General features: G+C 41.4%; 1 protein-coding gene across 7 annotated transcripts in view; it reads right to left on the reverse strand.

The window, feature by feature from the left end:
• The window catches only part of PHF20 (PHD finger protein 20), a 48,381-nt gene that overhangs the window by 11,043 nt on the left and 21,075 nt on the right, over positions 1 to 16,263 (reverse strand). For 3 of the 7 annotated variants that reach the window (XM_057400821.1, XM_057400822.1, XM_057400823.1), the window contains 4 exons: positions 13,607 to 13,885; positions 7,392 to 7,568; positions 3,931 to 4,029; positions 2,070 to 2,231 (listed from right to left, as the gene is read on the reverse strand). The exons of 1 other annotated variant lie outside the window; for it this stretch is intronic. In XM_057400821.1, the coding sequence (XP_057256804.1) occupies positions 2,070 to 2,231; positions 3,931 to 4,029; positions 7,392 to 7,568; positions 13,607 to 13,885 (717 nt within the window). The remainder of the gene's footprint in view (positions 1 to 2,069; positions 2,232 to 3,930; positions 4,030 to 7,391; positions 7,569 to 13,606; positions 13,886 to 16,263) is intronic. 3 more of the 7 variants (XM_057400824.1, XM_057400828.1, XM_057400826.1) reach the window with 2 other exon arrangements.

A 16,263-nucleotide genomic window follows, 5' to 3' on the forward strand; every position in this document is an offset into this window, starting at 1 on the left:
GCAATGTTACTACATCATATGATGAACTTTAATGCTAAAGTTACTACTATGTATAATGAAGTTTTATATTCTTATTAGTTCCTTCAAAATATTCCAACTTCACAGCTTCAGTCATTAACACTGTACTCTCGACACAGTGCCTCAAACCAAAGACAAAAAGTCTCTTAAGACAAGTAAGTGTAATAAAATCCCATTATATAAATTAGAACAGGATTCATAGTAGTTCCTGCAATCTGTATAGAACTGTGGCTTGGTACTCTAAGACTAGAGCTCCCAGAAAGAGATAAGAGGGTTCTGTGCTATGAACCATTCTGACTCACAAAGTAATGACTCCATTCGAGAAACATTCAGAGTCCAACACAGAATTTAATCCTGCTTCAGAAATGATTATGTTCATTAGCCTCCTGTTGAAGACACACTTATCAGTTCAGGGGCAGTGCAGGTATTCTTTAAGAACGCTCCCATAGCACTTAATGCTTCAAGTGGATTGAATAAAACTGCCAGGAAAATCTTGTCCCGAACAGCATGCTAAATTGAGATGCTCACCTCACTACTAATGCAATGTATTCCTTGGGGGTAGGATGGGAGGGTCAGAAGGAGAAGGCAAGGATTTTAATTATGTGCAAAATACTCTAATGAGGTGGAATAGAGTAAATTTAGTCGCTCTGAAACAGACTGTGGTCTCTCACCTATGTTGGGTAAGAACTATTTTGATCACTTAGGCCCCAGAACAGCACTGCAGAAACAGAAGAACCAGTCTGTGGTACAAACTCAGTCATGTGCGAAGACATCTCTTCTCAAATTTAAGGGCCTGAGAACCCACTGTATTAGTTCATTTCCAGGTTTAGAGCTTTATTCCATCTCTGAGATAGGACACTCCTCAAGTATTCTGGAAGCAACAGCGCTTCCATTCTACTACACAAGCTATACTATTGCTTACACCAGATCTTGTTTATCCGGGCACTGCTGTTCTTATTAATACGAGCTCTGCAGATGCAAAAAGCAGTTAAGAGAATTGCAAACAGGATGAAATAAAACCATTTCCAATACTTCTCACCTCTTTCAATGTCTACGAACTGATCAAAAGAATTCTGAGCAACTGATGGCCAAGTTACTAAACTGCAATACACACTATGGTCAATATATTCCATAACCAGAACTCATCAGACTTGCAGAACATGTTTTAAGACATTATCGCCATCTGCGCTTCAGTAGTTTTAAATGTTTCCTCTGTTCCCTGTGTGATGGAATTAACTGAAGTTAAATTTTTACACTTTGCCTAATTCCAAACAATAAAACAACTGTGTCAAAGCATAATCAAATGGTCACCAACAGTGCACGTCTACCACAAGGAATCAGTGAGGAACTTAAGGCTCCTGCACATAATCAAGCTGTCATATATTTCCCATTTCCTTCAAATTTGTGAGCTTTAATAACAGAAAGAACAAAATGTTTGTTTGCCTTTTTTTATTGTACCAGCTTGTGACAGTAAATACTGAAAACTCTGAAAGCTGGAACACAGCAGCCACGTTTTTATGAGCTCTGTTTATGAAGTACTATGAAGATACTAATAAAGAGCTTATCATCATCATGAAGCTCAGGAAGTCATTGTAACCATATATCATAGTGTACACAACTACATGTAACCACATCCAGTGGTGTCTCAAACACAGCACACATACTGCATAAAGCTTGCATAACCTCTGTTTTTAACTCTGAATTATTACTTCATTGAAACCTTTGAAATACTAAAAGTTTAATTACTAAACTTCGACCACAGCTATGATAGAGTAAATACAGGGCTGCAAAAAGGTGCAAAATGAGTCTGAGTCTGAAATAAGGGCAACGGTCTTAAGAGTTTCTGTGAAGTCAAAGCAAAAAGCAACATCAAGCTCTGGCAAAGGAACTGGGTTCAACTAGTTCGGGCAGGGGAAAGGAAACACATGGTCCTGCATAAGAACAGCCAGATGTACATCATGGGTATTGACTTCTGCAGACGTTAGTGCGGCTCACACATTTACTGGTAGTAACAGACAGAACCAGCAAACCAGAGGGGAGAGTCAGCTTACCGTTTCTTTTTGATCTTCCTCTGTGCTGCCCGGACCCAGAGCAGTGCAGCACTGTGCTTGTATGGGCAGATGATTTATTGGAAGGAACAGATTTGGTGACACCTGATTTTTCAGGAGAAAGCTCCTGTGAAACATCCGTGTTTTCCTCGCTGCCAGAGTAGTCTGCAAAATCGTAACAAGTGGTATTCTTAGAAATCTGGGGTCAAGAGAAGTTGAGAAAAGAGAAAACCAGCACCATGCACGGAGCAGGGATGTATAATTCCTTGTGACAGTTTTCACTTCACTATGCCAGGACTGCAGGACTTTGTTATGCTGCTGGAAGCTTTCTAGAGGCAATAAAGTTATTGTCTGAACCAGGAAAACCTTACACAGCTCTGTCATCCTTCACTGCTGATGTATGTGAGAGAGGCTGAAAAGGCTGGCTAAACCTAACTTCTTCAGGGTGAACATGCTTACAATGCATTACAGGCATCTCCACGTAAGCACTGTTAGCTGGACACCTCTCCCTCGTATCCCACTATCATTCACATGGGCTACCACACACATCCCCTCATCTCTCAGATTACAAAGTGGGCAAAAAGCATCTCTTATTTTCTTAGTGTATGTATGGAACAGGATGCATGAGTGGAAAGAAGCCCAGTTAAGACCATGTGCAGAAAACACCTAGAATAGCTCCTCTGTGAAGCATCCATTCAGCACATCCTCGGTGTTGACACATCAAGGCTATGTGCAGTTATAAGCAGCACCCTCCAATCAGCTGTCTGGAGAAAACCTTCAAAGCTCCTGAAGAACCACAAGCAGCATCAAAAGAAGGGGGGCAAGCAGCATCTCAAAATCCAAGAGCAGGCGGACAAGTAATAGTGGGTACTACCTGCAAATTATTTGTGCATCTACAAATGATAGTATGCATATTATTGTCATATTTGAGGGCACCATACAATCAGAACCTCACTAAAATATTTGTTTCAGCACAATTCTGAGTCAGTCTGCCTATGGTTCCTTCTCCTGCTCTACTCTCTCATGACAGCTTGCCCTATTTCTTCACTGCAGCAAACAAAAATGCAATCCATCTTCCTTCCCATCTCGGGAACTCCTCCGTAAGAAGCTCTGGTTTAACAAATTACGCATGCTAGTTTGAAATGTGCTGCATTAATGATCCTAGACATCCATCAATGGCAGAGAAAGCTGCCACGCTTGATCTCTAAGCATTTCACTAGAGACATCTTCCAGAATCAACTGCCATCTCCAGAGGAGAAGAATCCAATCACCAGTAACACCTGGGCCTAGATATGAATTTCAAAGTGTAAAGTGCCCCGAGGAAAGCATTCCCAAGCCTCTGTAGATAAAATCAAGAGTGAAGACGTGTTCCTACTACACCCCTATTACCATAGGTGGAACAGCATGTTAGGAGACATGACAGAGGGACACAGCATGAGTACAGACTTTAGATGAGGCTTTTAAAGAAGCACCAAAACTAAGTTATATAACTGAGAACATCTGGTACACACGGTGTTTGGTAGCAAATTCAGGGAATCTGCACCCTCTATACTTATGTGCAACTTAAGGTGCATTTGCTAATGAAAAGCCATGCTTAATGTTATTAATACTTCATATTTATTTTAGAGTTAATTTATTCTGTGCCATTACATGCACTACTGCAAGCTGTCATCCAGCAATAATGGTGCAGCTCAACCAAGAAACAAATTATCTTGCAAATCACAATATTAACCACTTAATATTAGAACAGATTAACGAAGCAAGCAGTCTTCTCTGCAATGCTCACTCAAGAGCATGAAACTAAAGAACAGCCAAAACAAACCAATGAAGTTGTATTTCCCTACAGAAGAAAAAAGAGCTTTACCAGGCTTAGTTCTCTTTCTCTTTTTTTTCTTTTTCTTTGACTTGGACCTTCCATAGTCTTTGGATTTCCTTTCTTTGCTCTTCTCGTGTTCTTTGACAGCTGAAATTAGACAACATTCCAACTTAAGTTGTGAGACACATACACACTTATTCTACTTAATTACTTTCTTAAAGACCTCACGGTTTCTTTGGACAATCAGGGCCAGTTCACTGCAAAAAACAAGCAGTAAGAAAACTTACCTGTAAGAATCCCCAGCTCTCATAATTGGAATGTGCTGGGTTAAGTCCTAATCTGACTGTCCCATGAGAAAATTACAATAGCATGTGTGAGAAATCAGTTGTACACTAATGCCCATTGCCTGCTTACGTGTTTCAGAGACTGTAAGTAAAGAAATTGGAGAGATTTGTTATAACTGTTTTCTAAATTATTATGGCTGAACATTTCAGTTGCATTGTGACTGAAGTCTGAAAGAACAAAACCCCAACCCCCCCCAAACTCTAGTATGGTTCCTCAGTCAAGTATTCAGTTTTCATTGAAGCTGGAGGAACAAGTGGTTCAGCTGGCTTTAACTGCAATCCTCTCATCATCTGTTCTCCATCCTACTTTTATGGGAATAAAACACCCTATAATTTTTAAATGATTGGGCAATATGTTTCAATCAATTCCAAACTCAAAGCATGCTTCCAGAGCCCTCGCCATCAAGTATATGCCTGCTGGGAGGTGACGTGCACATAAAACCTTGTTTTCTATATCCTAGTGTTTGTTCACAACTCCTGTCTTTCAGATTTAAGTCTCTACAGCAGAATCTGTAGATACTTACGTGCTTCCTTAAATTATTCTGACTCAGCAGAGGCTGCAGATGCAATCATCAAATCTATTATGGAAGGATGCCTTGCATCTCAAAAGAGCTGTGCTCGCAGAGTGCTTGGCTCACTAAGCCGCTCACCATCCCATTCAGAGACCTATTTCATTTTCTGATTATTGGTACCAGAATAAGCACCTAACAACACTGTATTATAGGAAAGCTTCTCCTACAGAACACACTTAAGAACCGTAGGTGGTCACTCACGAAGCAAACCAGCAATACCAGTGTATTATGTTAACCTCTTTCATACACACCGGTATTTAACTCCCCAGTTCACCACCTCAGGCTACGTATTTCTAGTACAAACAGCTCATTCTGAGAAACTGGCAGTCTCAGTCACATTTCCCCAGCTGGGATGAGCATGCAGGAGATGTGCAATGAGCTCCTCCTTGTGAGAGGCTTCAGCTCTGTACCTCCCCACCCTCTTAGTCCTTGAACATCTCCTGCTACTTTGCCACTTGCACTCCTCTTTGCTGTCATTAGTGATGGCTGCTAAAGCTGCATTGCCAGCAGCCGCATCAACTGCTGGCACTGCTGGCAACCTGCCCTACCAATTACGTGCCCTTCAAAGGCAACACGACAGGCAGCACAAAAGACAAGCTTCATCCCCCCTCCATGACCATTTGGAGGGGAAAGAGGTTCATATTTAAGTCTCAGCACAGAACCTCCAACTTCTTTCCTTTGTCCTCATTTCCCAGTCCTCCAGTGATCAGGATCCTCTGGGTACCATTTCCTGCTCCCTGCACACAGGGATGCAAGTAAATTCTGCCATTTTATTCTTCCAGAAGGGTACAGAGAGAATAACTGAAGTCAACATAAGCATGAAAATTTTGCATCTTTGCATTTGGAAACTGAGATTTGCATGGTCAGAACATTTGGTTTAAGATATCTGAGAGCAGAGTATGCTATTTCAGTCACAATCAACATATCTGTGATAAATATGACAAAAACCTGTCACTTTGTTCCACACTTTTCCCCCTTGAGCTTGCTGGTATGTCTAAAAATCTAGAAAAATCCCATTATTTGCAAATTTCTGTGTACAGCTGTTACCTTAACTGCACAACACAGCTAATGCACGTTTCCTTAATAAATCCACAAAGAATGAGTCTTCTAAAAGGGACCTTCCAAAACCCCCTGCCCTGAATAAGCTTTCTGACTCGAGTTGCTTCTTGCAAGCATTCTGAAGTCTAATGAATTCTCACTGAAAGAAGACCAGGTAAGGAGGCTGGCCAGGTTAGAAGCATCTTCGCAGTTCCACGTGGTCAAAGAGAAAGGTGAACTGCCTTGTATCATCCTAAAAAGTCATCACAAAACAACTACGTTTTTAAAAAGGGTTTTTTGGCAAAACCAGAAAGAGACCTAAGTCCTCCTGACCTCCTTGAATGGCAGAGTAATGAAGACTAGGATGAGTACTCGGTCACATCCTCCAACAGCACTATAAAAGTGTGTTCTCATCTTTATATGTCATCCTCTCAAGAAAGTGTGAGTTGAGAGGTGTGAGGTGTCCTTGCCCATGGCAGGGGGGTTGGAACTAGATGATCTTAAGGTCCTTTCCAACTCTTTCTATGATTCCATAAACATCCCACTGCATCAGCCCAATGAGGAGACACTAATGGATCTCATTCAGACCTTCCTACAAGGGAAGGCAGCAAAGGATGCCCAAGAATAGAGAGAAGTGGTGAGCACTGACTGACCACTATGACCAACAGAACAACAGAGCAACAGGTAAGAGGTGATCCTCTCAAGACTATCTTTAGAACAACAATCGCCTGTTACAGATAGAATAAGCCTAAGCTCAGATATTTTTGTGTTTTCCTCGTCACTGTGACTCAATTCTCACCACATATCCAAAGGAAAGTGGTGATGCAGTAAGTCTGGAAGTATGCTGAAAAGTTTTCTATGTATTATTTGTAAATAGGTATTTAAATATATGTATTACTTGTATATATGCGCATGTGTACGTATACCTACACACACCCTGCCCCATTATGGCTGTTACCCACCTACACTATAGTAGATTCCAGTATAAACAGGGTTTACACTATACCACTGAATAAAGTCATGAAGCAAAGATCTTCAGAGATACTCAGTAAGTTTTGACTATCAGAAGTAGTCAAATATTATAAAAAGCCCGAAACTACAGAAGAAAAAACTGGATCATCCTGCTCCTGCTCCCCCCTCTGTTCTATTACGTTTAAATATCTCAACAAGTTCAGGACACTTCCAATATTTAATGCTTTGGACAACCAAGAGTTTAACAGAATTAAGACTTGTCAAATAAGCAAGCATCTTTCATGCCCTTAAATACTTTAGTACTTTTACACCTTATTACCCACTGCCTGGGAATAATAAATCCCAATGCATACAGCAAGAAAAATTCAGAGAATTCCCTACATGGATTCTTCGTTTGAAACTACAGCAAAGAAGTGGCAAAACACCGCTTACATTTTACCCTGTACACTCATTAAAAATTAGACTCTCTGGAAGAAAGCAAACAGAACATTTGCTATCAGTATTACCAGATCCTTACAGTGTTTTAAAACCTTTCCAAGACTTCTCCAAGTTTAACTCTCTCAGGTCAGACTAAAAAGCATACCAGTTCCAACTCTCTTTTCTTGAGGCTTCCGCAGCGATCTCACTCCGTGGTTCTTGGTTTGTTCTCTAAGAGAGTGTCGGTGCCTATTTAATGCACTTACAGGAGTTGAAGCTCTTCTCCTTTCTACTTTGTCACCTCTATATTGGGTACTCCTTAGGGCTATGTGTAAAGGAGCATCTACAAAGAGAATAAAGACCAAGTCCAAGCTTTAAACACCTTCAAGATGCCAGTCTACTTTACCAGCAGTAGCTCTCACAGTCCATGTGGAGCATTTCGGAGCATTTGGATTGCTCAACTTGCAATCCAAAGCTGATGTAAAGGCTAAAACTTGGACTGCTTGTGTTGGTTTGGGAATTTTTCCACAAAAAAAAAGAAACAGAGCATGCAAATGCACTCCACAAAGCTCTACTCTTCCAGGAACACTGCAGCTTTGAAGAAAGATGGAAAGAGAAACAGCTCAGTTCAGCAGAGATATGGGTCAGGCAATTTTGTTATCAGTTTCTTTAAAAGAAAAGAAGCCCTGTTGATTTAATTAGAGGAATCAAAGCCTGTTCTCAAAGGCATGCTTTGTAATGAGACACGCAGAAGCGGTATAAAGCTCTGCACATCTAAGGAAGGGCAGCTTTAAAATCCATAGCACTTAAACAAGCAAGAATCCAGAATCACTACCTAAAACTCATAAAAATCACAAGATACAAACATGGCTTTAGCTGAGATTCCACTTACTTTAAGTCAAGGCAAACAGTTCCTATCGCCTAACTACAGCTAGCAACTCCTACTGAAAGGCTCCTGGACATGGAAAAGGAAAGGTGAAGCTGACAAAAGCTAAGGCTGTATGGCATTTAGGACAGCCAAGCTAAACGAGACAAACACACCGCCACCATGGAGTGTGACATTAAGCATTTTGGTCAATGAGAGCCAGCAGCCACGGTGACAACTTGCTGACTTTCATCAAGAACATCCCATTCTATCACCATAAGCATCTCAGAGGTTCAGTGGATATGAAACACAACGTCCTTCTTGTCTGAAGACTTACGTGCCAGGTGGATTTTCACCTGGACACCTCTAAATAATTCTGAGCAGTACCTGAAAACGACTGAAAACAGAGAGAAGAGCCCAAGAGAGCATACTTAGGAGAAGAACTGGCATCAAGTGCTCTGCCCTGGCCAACATTTCAACTTGAAGCTACAAGGCACACTAAAACATGTCATTACGGAGCTTTCAGAATAAAGTGGATGTCTTCAGGCAAAGGAAACTCCAAGAGCTGGAGGCCATCAGGGCCATTCTCACCTGGTCCTCTCCCTCTGATGCTGCATTAGAACTTATGGAAAAACAAAAGTATAGGAGCTTCCTAACTATTTCTGTAACCAACCTGTTACCTTCTGGTCACCTGCCATAGGGCTTAAGAGCAGCCACAAGATAGAAATTTGACTGAACTCCAAATTCCCATGCAAGACTGTCTCAAAGGCACCTTTTATCCAGTCAGGCAACAAACAGTTGCTTTTCCCTATGTTCTTATTTACCTCAAGAGCTGCAGAACTGTAAGTAGCTGCATGTTTTCCCCACAGGTATCAAAACCAGAAGATACTCCTTGATAAGATACTGCAGTGTGCGTGTGGCCTTCTATTTTCAACAGGACTAAGTTCTCCTCTTGCAGGAGTAAGTATATAAAGGTTTTTCTTTTGTTGGTTTTAGAATCATAGAATCATAGAATCGTTAGGGTTGGAAAGGACCTTAACATCATCCAGTTCCAACCCCCCTGCCATGGGCAGGGACACCTCACACTAAACCATCTCACCCAAGGCTCTGTCCAACCTGGCCCTGAACACCACCAGGGATGGAGCATTCACAACCTCCCTGGGCAACCCATTCCAGTGCCTCACCACCCTCACAGGAAAGAACTTCCTCCTTATATCCAATCTAAACTTCCCCTGTTTAAGTTTTAACCCATTACCCCTTGTCCTGTCACTACAGTCCCTAATGAAGAGTCCCTCCCCAGCAGCCCTAGAGCCCCCCTTCAGATACTGGAAGGCTGCTCTGAGGTCTCCACGCAGCCTTCTCAAGGCTGAACAGCCCCAACTTTCTCAGCCTGTCTTCATATGGGAGGTGCTTCAGTCCCTGATCATCCTCGTGGCCTCCTCTGGACTTGTTCCAACAGTTCCATGTCCTTTTTATTTAAAATATGGGTCTATTTTTGTAGGACTTCTTGCTAACAGGATCTGCTCCTCTGAGAACTTCCACAGCTCGTGGGTTGAACAAGACAGCATCAGTTCAGACAGACAGAACTTCTTCCTGTGGCGCATGGTAGCTGAAAATTCAGATTAAGATACTGCATAGGCTGTTTGGGAATCCCAGTGTCCTAGCAAACCTTCCGAAATGCAAACTGTTTGCAGCAGTACAGTGTGAGAAGTCGGGTAAAGAAGCCTTTCTCAGGCTTTCCTGATTATCTACCATTGTGCATAGTTCCAAAACTATTTACAGAACATTACCTCAGGGAACCCCAAAATTACAGTACAAAAACCAGACAAGGTTCATTTAGGCCTCTCAGGTTCCCCTTCTCCCAGTTTCATGAATTAGCATCCGAGGAACCCCACAACCACCTTGAGCTCACCAGTCTTTCAAAGAGCACAGGCTTCTCGTAGGCTGAGATCTGTAGATGCAGACTCTTGGTAGAACAAAACCACATTTTGTGTCCATAAGGGTTTTTTAGCTTGGCAAGACTGGGTTTTAAGGAGATGTTTCCCAAGAATATGTCGTATCTTTTAAGACCCTGCAGTTCAGAAGATAATGCAGCTTTCACAGGAAGCAGAGACTGAATTCCCCAGTGCTGTGAATTAGGCAATATTCACCATCCACAGCTGTGAGATCATTCGCTGAGAATATCCACTGGTATTTTTAAGACTGAAAGACCACACATCATCCCGACTTACAGCTGAAGCGTTTCGCACAGCCACCCTCCACAAACTAAATGCAGCCTTCTCAAGATAAGCTACAAAGGCCATCAGTAATCCTGCAGAACACTGTGGGTGTGAATGCAGAGCTTCCCCTACTCCAGTGAGACACTCTGTGTTCAGAGGTCACCCATGCACATTCCAAGCCCAGCAGAGGCCTCCCTCAGCCAATCTTAAGAGGAAACAGGGAACCCCCTCAAAGGATCACCCTGCAAACCACTAACACACGTCAGAGGTTCACAAGTTAACAGCTATCAGCTGACAACTGGACATCTTAGATGTTTAACCTGCAAGTTTGCCAGCCTGCTTCCTATACAAGCACAGGTACGATCTCATCAGTCACACAAGACAAAGATCCCTTTATTCTTTAAGAGTATTCCTGGCATTACGACACTTACACATTAACTTGACATACTGTGACCAACTTTGAGTAGGCAGAACTTTTATCAATGAGGTCATACACAGAAATGTAAGCCCACTGACAAAATCAGTTTTGTTTCTCTTTAATTCTAAGGACTCTTCAGTAAAACAGATTTTCTACAGTCTCTGAACTACAAATCACAGGTCTGTTGCTTTCTCTTCTCCCTCATGGAAAGAACAACAGAGCCAAGCCTGGCAGCAGCTTGCCAGGCTGAGGCTGTCATTCTATACCTACACACCACAACTGCAGCCTAATACCACAGCACTTTTAAAGTCTCAAAACTAGCACTACTACATGGTTATAGGGTCTCCCCAGAGCCTTCTCTTCTCCAGGCTGAAGCCTGGCATAAGTTGCCATTCAGATTTCAGAACTGTACATCCGTCTTCATTCCTATGTGCTGAAATTCTGATTTTAAGCACTACAAGAAAAAGGTTTTGCTGCTGTTCTGAATATTATTACATCATCTCCTAATGACAGTAATTACAGCCATTACTTCAGGAACAATAAGTATTTTCACTTTCAATCTAGCCAACAGTCCACCTCCACCATTTATTTATTTCATGTGTAGCAGAAACAGTAAGGAGCTGCAGAACACCAAAATGAAACTTTTGAGATGAGGCCTTAAGTGTGATAAAGCTTCTAAATCAAGACTATCTCCAGGCTTATGGAATAAAAAGACCCATCATTTCTAGAGTTTTACCTGTTAGAAACTGCCAGCTTTTCTTAAGCACTGCATTAACTTATATAATGAAATACAAGAAAGGGAAATTTGTACCAAACGGTTAAATGACTTAAATATATTCACTTTGAGCAGAAGAATCTTTGCTCACAAAGACTGTAAAGATGTACCATGCTTAATGATGTATTCAAAAGCCTCCACTCTCACCAGGCAATACATCCAAAAAGCCTTTTTAACAAGAGACGTGTAGAAAGCCTTGCTCAGCTGGCTGTCTTCCTATACATAGACACCATTAAGAACAGAAGAGATGGCTGCAAAAGGACAGGAGAACAGAACACAAAATCCAACAGCCTGACCTTATAAACCCCATTAGCTCTACTTTAGAATGTGCAGTACCTCCACACCACCATTTAGAGGAATTGAGAACATACTGAGTTAAACCCTAAATAGCATTCAGCATCAGACATATGACTGATATATAATGACATTACTCTTTCTTGGTGAAGAAAACCTTACTGCAGTTCCAGTAGCAGGCTTTGACAGTGAAGGAGACTTGAGAACTTTACGGTCCACCTTCTACCTTGACACACTGTTCAATAGCCAGCACAACCCAAGGGCTATTTACAGGGATATGCTTTAGATCATCAAAACAATCCAGATTAAATGTGCTATCCACAAGTAGGGAATGAAAGGGGTGGATGCTTAGAATAAGGTTACAACTCAACACCATCAAGAATTACCTGCCAGTGCAGCCAAAACCATTACATCAAACCAGTGTGCACTTGAGGGAACGGATAAATGAAAGGCCCAAGACCTTGAGTGACTCATTACTTCATTCAAGACAATCACAGAACAACTTCTCAAACCAAAATAACTATGCAGTGACACAGAGCAGAAGTCTATGGAAAAGCACAGCATGCAAGAAGCCCATTCTGATCACTGTGCAGTTGTTAGCAGCCATTCCTCAAAGCAGTCATCTCACATGTGTTTGTCAGAGCAGCACTTCAGTTTCACCTAAGCTGCATGCAAAGCATAATACACACAAGCTGGCACATCCTAACACGTGAAGAACAACCTTCCTCTGCCCAGTCAAATCTTATGCTTTTGCCTTACTGAAGTTACAGATGTAGTTGGGGTCTAGGCGTTTACGTGCAGTAGTAGTGTGCTATCTTGTTAGGAACAGGCAGTAGCATCTCAAATGAGAAAACATTTGCTGGACACGTTAGGAAAAGCAGACATGACGCAAAGCAAAGCCAGATACATTCTGCTGTAGTGACCTGTAGCTCAGTGAACTTGCAAGACTTTGAAATTCTCAAACAGGATATTAATGAAACATCAAAAGCAAAGACAAAACACACCAGGGAACCGAGCAAAGAGGCAGTTGGGTTTGATAAAACAGGCTCAATCAGAAGACAAGAGATGACAATTTTTATGGACCTGCAGTACAAAGACAAGTGAGTCCACAAGAACAAAGTCTAGACAGGTTATCAACACCACCCCGCAGCTCAAAACTAGACCTGCACTGCCACTCTGATGTTACACAGGACACCAGGAAGAAAAGCACTGTGGAGAATGAGATGTTGAAACAGAAGTTAGCATGATTCCCAAACACTGCAAAGCAGTTAGATCTTAAGCACTGATTTTTTTCCCTAACCATTATGTTTTTATCCATTTCCACCACCCATGAGTTGTGTGAGGATCTTTTCCAAGTACAGCTGTAGCAATTACGTTTGTTTAACACTAGGACCTTCTTCCCCCACAGCTCTAGCAATGAAAATGGTAAATACTGCAGAAACTGGCAATGGGTTTCTAGTCAAGTATACTCTTCAAGTCAGACTATGAAATGTGAAGACTAAGTGAGAAATAGGAGAGAACTGGAGTTACTCACATCACTACCTTAATAACAGAACAGTGAGTTGTTACAAAGGAATAAGAGAAGCTGCATAGTTTGGTCACTGCAGAACATGAGCTATATTTCTAAATGAGGGAACTTCTTCAGCTTTATCTATTCTGAAACATGTTTACAGGTATCATGCTGCTTCTCCACAAAGATGCTAAGATGTAGCCCTAAAGAGACTCCGTCAGCCCCAAATTTCTGCTCCTTCCTGCTTGTCCTGCCTACTGCTGCTGTTTGAAAAAAGGAAGAGATCAGCAACATACTTACACAATGAACCAGCCGCGCTCCGTCCTCTTTTTGACCTTTCTTGATTAGCTTTTTCAGAAGCCAAAGAAGCTCTGGTTTGAATATTTCTTTTTACAGGGTTCTGCTGTGATTCTGCAGCCTTCTCCACTCCATGAAAGTATTTCATGTGATAATGCAATAACTTGGCTTTGCGGAAGGATTTTGAACAGTCCAAGAACTTGCATCTAAACTTGTGATCTTGATCAAGAGTTGCAGGTTTTTTTGATGCAAGAAAATCTGTTCTCCTACAAGGTTTTGTTACTGTAAGAACAAAACAGATAAATTCCCCCATGCATTTGCTATATTTATCAAATGGTTTCCTAAACTTAACAAAAAAAAAAAGGTTAAGAAATGGGCATGCATTAAAACATGTTAGCCACAAAATGCTAAAAATGAAGTTTTAATGCTGTATCTGCCTTTAAGCTCAATAGCTTTGGAGGGAAAACTCTGCCCTACTGTGCTCTTAAAAACTCTTATAACAGCAGTGCTTTTATCAATGAGTTACTGTTGGAAAATGGTATTTTGCTTCCATGAGTCCCTTGCCCAACTGCTAATGTCACTGTAATATAGTGCTAACACAGATATGAAACTGAATTACACAGAGATTGTGCCTTTAGTCAGAATGCTGAAGGTTATGTCCTATCAAGCATGCATTTAATTGTTTATAACTGCTCACATCTTTGGTGAAAGAGCTTTCCAAGGAAAACAGTTCTGCTTCTTTGTTCACAAGTATTCTGCTATTTGCTTTCCTTCTCCTACCACCCAAGCCTGGTTACTCCCAAGAACAACGGAAGCAGTATGTCACAACTGCATTTCTCAAGGAAAACTGAAGTTTATTTCAATTTTCAAGCAGCAACTGAAGACTGAAACTGAGGAATAGGAAAATTGCCTGCATCTGTTCCAAAATGTCCCCGATGAGCTGCAGCTGGTTTCTCAAAAAAAAGCAGCAAACTGAAGAACACTTCCAGGTGCCTGGTGTACCGAGCACTGCTGCGCAAGCCAGGCCTGTACCTAAACGTAACGGGGCGAAATCTTACTTCTTTTCCAGCACTTCAGAAACTTTTCATTCGTGCTTTTGCCAAGAAATGCATAATAAAATCCCACTCTGAACTACATCAGAACTGTCACCAGTATCTGAGCCTAATACAACAGAGGAGAGGTAGCTGTTTGGAAACACAGAAATATACAGAGATCCAGGCAATCATCCATCACTAATACACACAGCATCAAAAAGTTCCTCACCAACTACAGACAACGGAAAGGAGGTGTCATTTCTTATAAACCAGCTTTCAAGTATGAGTTGTCCATTTGTTTTGCCAGTACTCAAATATTATTTCCATGTTGACAAGCATTTTCAAGCTTTGAGGACTGCTTAAAGCTAAAACCCAAACCGAGCAACAGTGATGCAAAACCGAAGGTATGCGGCACATGAATTAAGACATTCTATCAGAAACATGTGCAAAGAAGGAACACAGAAGGACCCAGAAACATCACAAACAAGAGTAAGTGAAGAGGAAGACTTTCCACATGTGCACATGTGCAGGAATGCATTGAATGGGAATGCTAAAGGTAATGTCAACACGATCTTGGTGTTAAGAACAGCACAGCTTGGTCAGAAGTTTTCAGCATGCAGCAACAAAAATGGTGTTACTGAGCTGCATACTTAAAGGTTAAATCACAGGGAAGAAGAGCATCCTAGACAGCAGTATCTGAAGCACACTCAGCTTTTAAGTACTGTGTTATGACAACGAAGCAACACTTGAAGTCATTCATAGAGCAAAAACAAGCAATGGTACTGTGGAGGCTGATGTACAGGGAAGGATTAACAAGTCATATGCACAGACTGGTTAAAAAAGAACATTCAGTTAATTTTGAGAAGAAAACAGTAAAAATGAAGACATTGCTCTTGGGTGTTTCACAAAGGTAACAACAAGGTGAAAGACATTTTGGCATAGCCATATTAAGAACATGCTGACAGGGATGCTGCCTCAAGCAATTATGGTCAAAGACTGCAACAAAGCCAGACAACAGGGCCACATCTGCTCAATGACAAAGTTTGCCAATACCAAAATTGAAACACATCGTATACCACCAAAAGTTGCATTTATGAAGAATGAGGAAGTGTTTCAGGAATGGTCAAGTGAAGTGGCCCTGGGGTTTAGTGAAGGTAATTCAGGAAGGCTCTCCTGCCCATAAAGCTAAAAACCAGGATTCAGGACAGTGAGAGAGAACTTGTTTCTATTTAATAACTAACGTGAAGACTGGAAAAGATTGGAAAACTTCACTGCAACGGAACTGGGTAATGGGGTCCAAAGACCTTTTAGCCAAAAAATATGACAAAGATAACGAGGAAACCCATTACAGCATCATACAACTATTGTGAGACCCTGTATCCAAGCTCGGAACAAGTCCCTTCCATTGATGGACAAATTCCAGAGAAGATACAGGGAATGGCTTCTAACTGATAAGCTACAGCTGGAAGAAGAGCACAAGATCACCTTAGCTGAAGTTTAGAAACAGAGGTAACAATATATGGGGTAGAGGGAAGCAAAGCAGACAAAAGCTTATTGCAACATACAAAAGCATCAATCCAGAGTAACAAAAACACAATCCCACAGTCTGAAGCAAAGCTTTAGTTA

The sequence above is a fragment of the Pezoporus wallicus genome, unplaced genomic scaffold (assembly GCF_028554395.1).
Source record: "Pezoporus wallicus isolate ANWC-B61680 ecotype Strahan unplaced genomic scaffold, APGP_CSIRO_Pwel_v1 contig_11133, whole genome shotgun sequence".
Lineage (NCBI taxonomy): Eukaryota > Metazoa > Chordata > Aves > Psittaciformes > Psittacidae > Pezoporus > Pezoporus wallicus.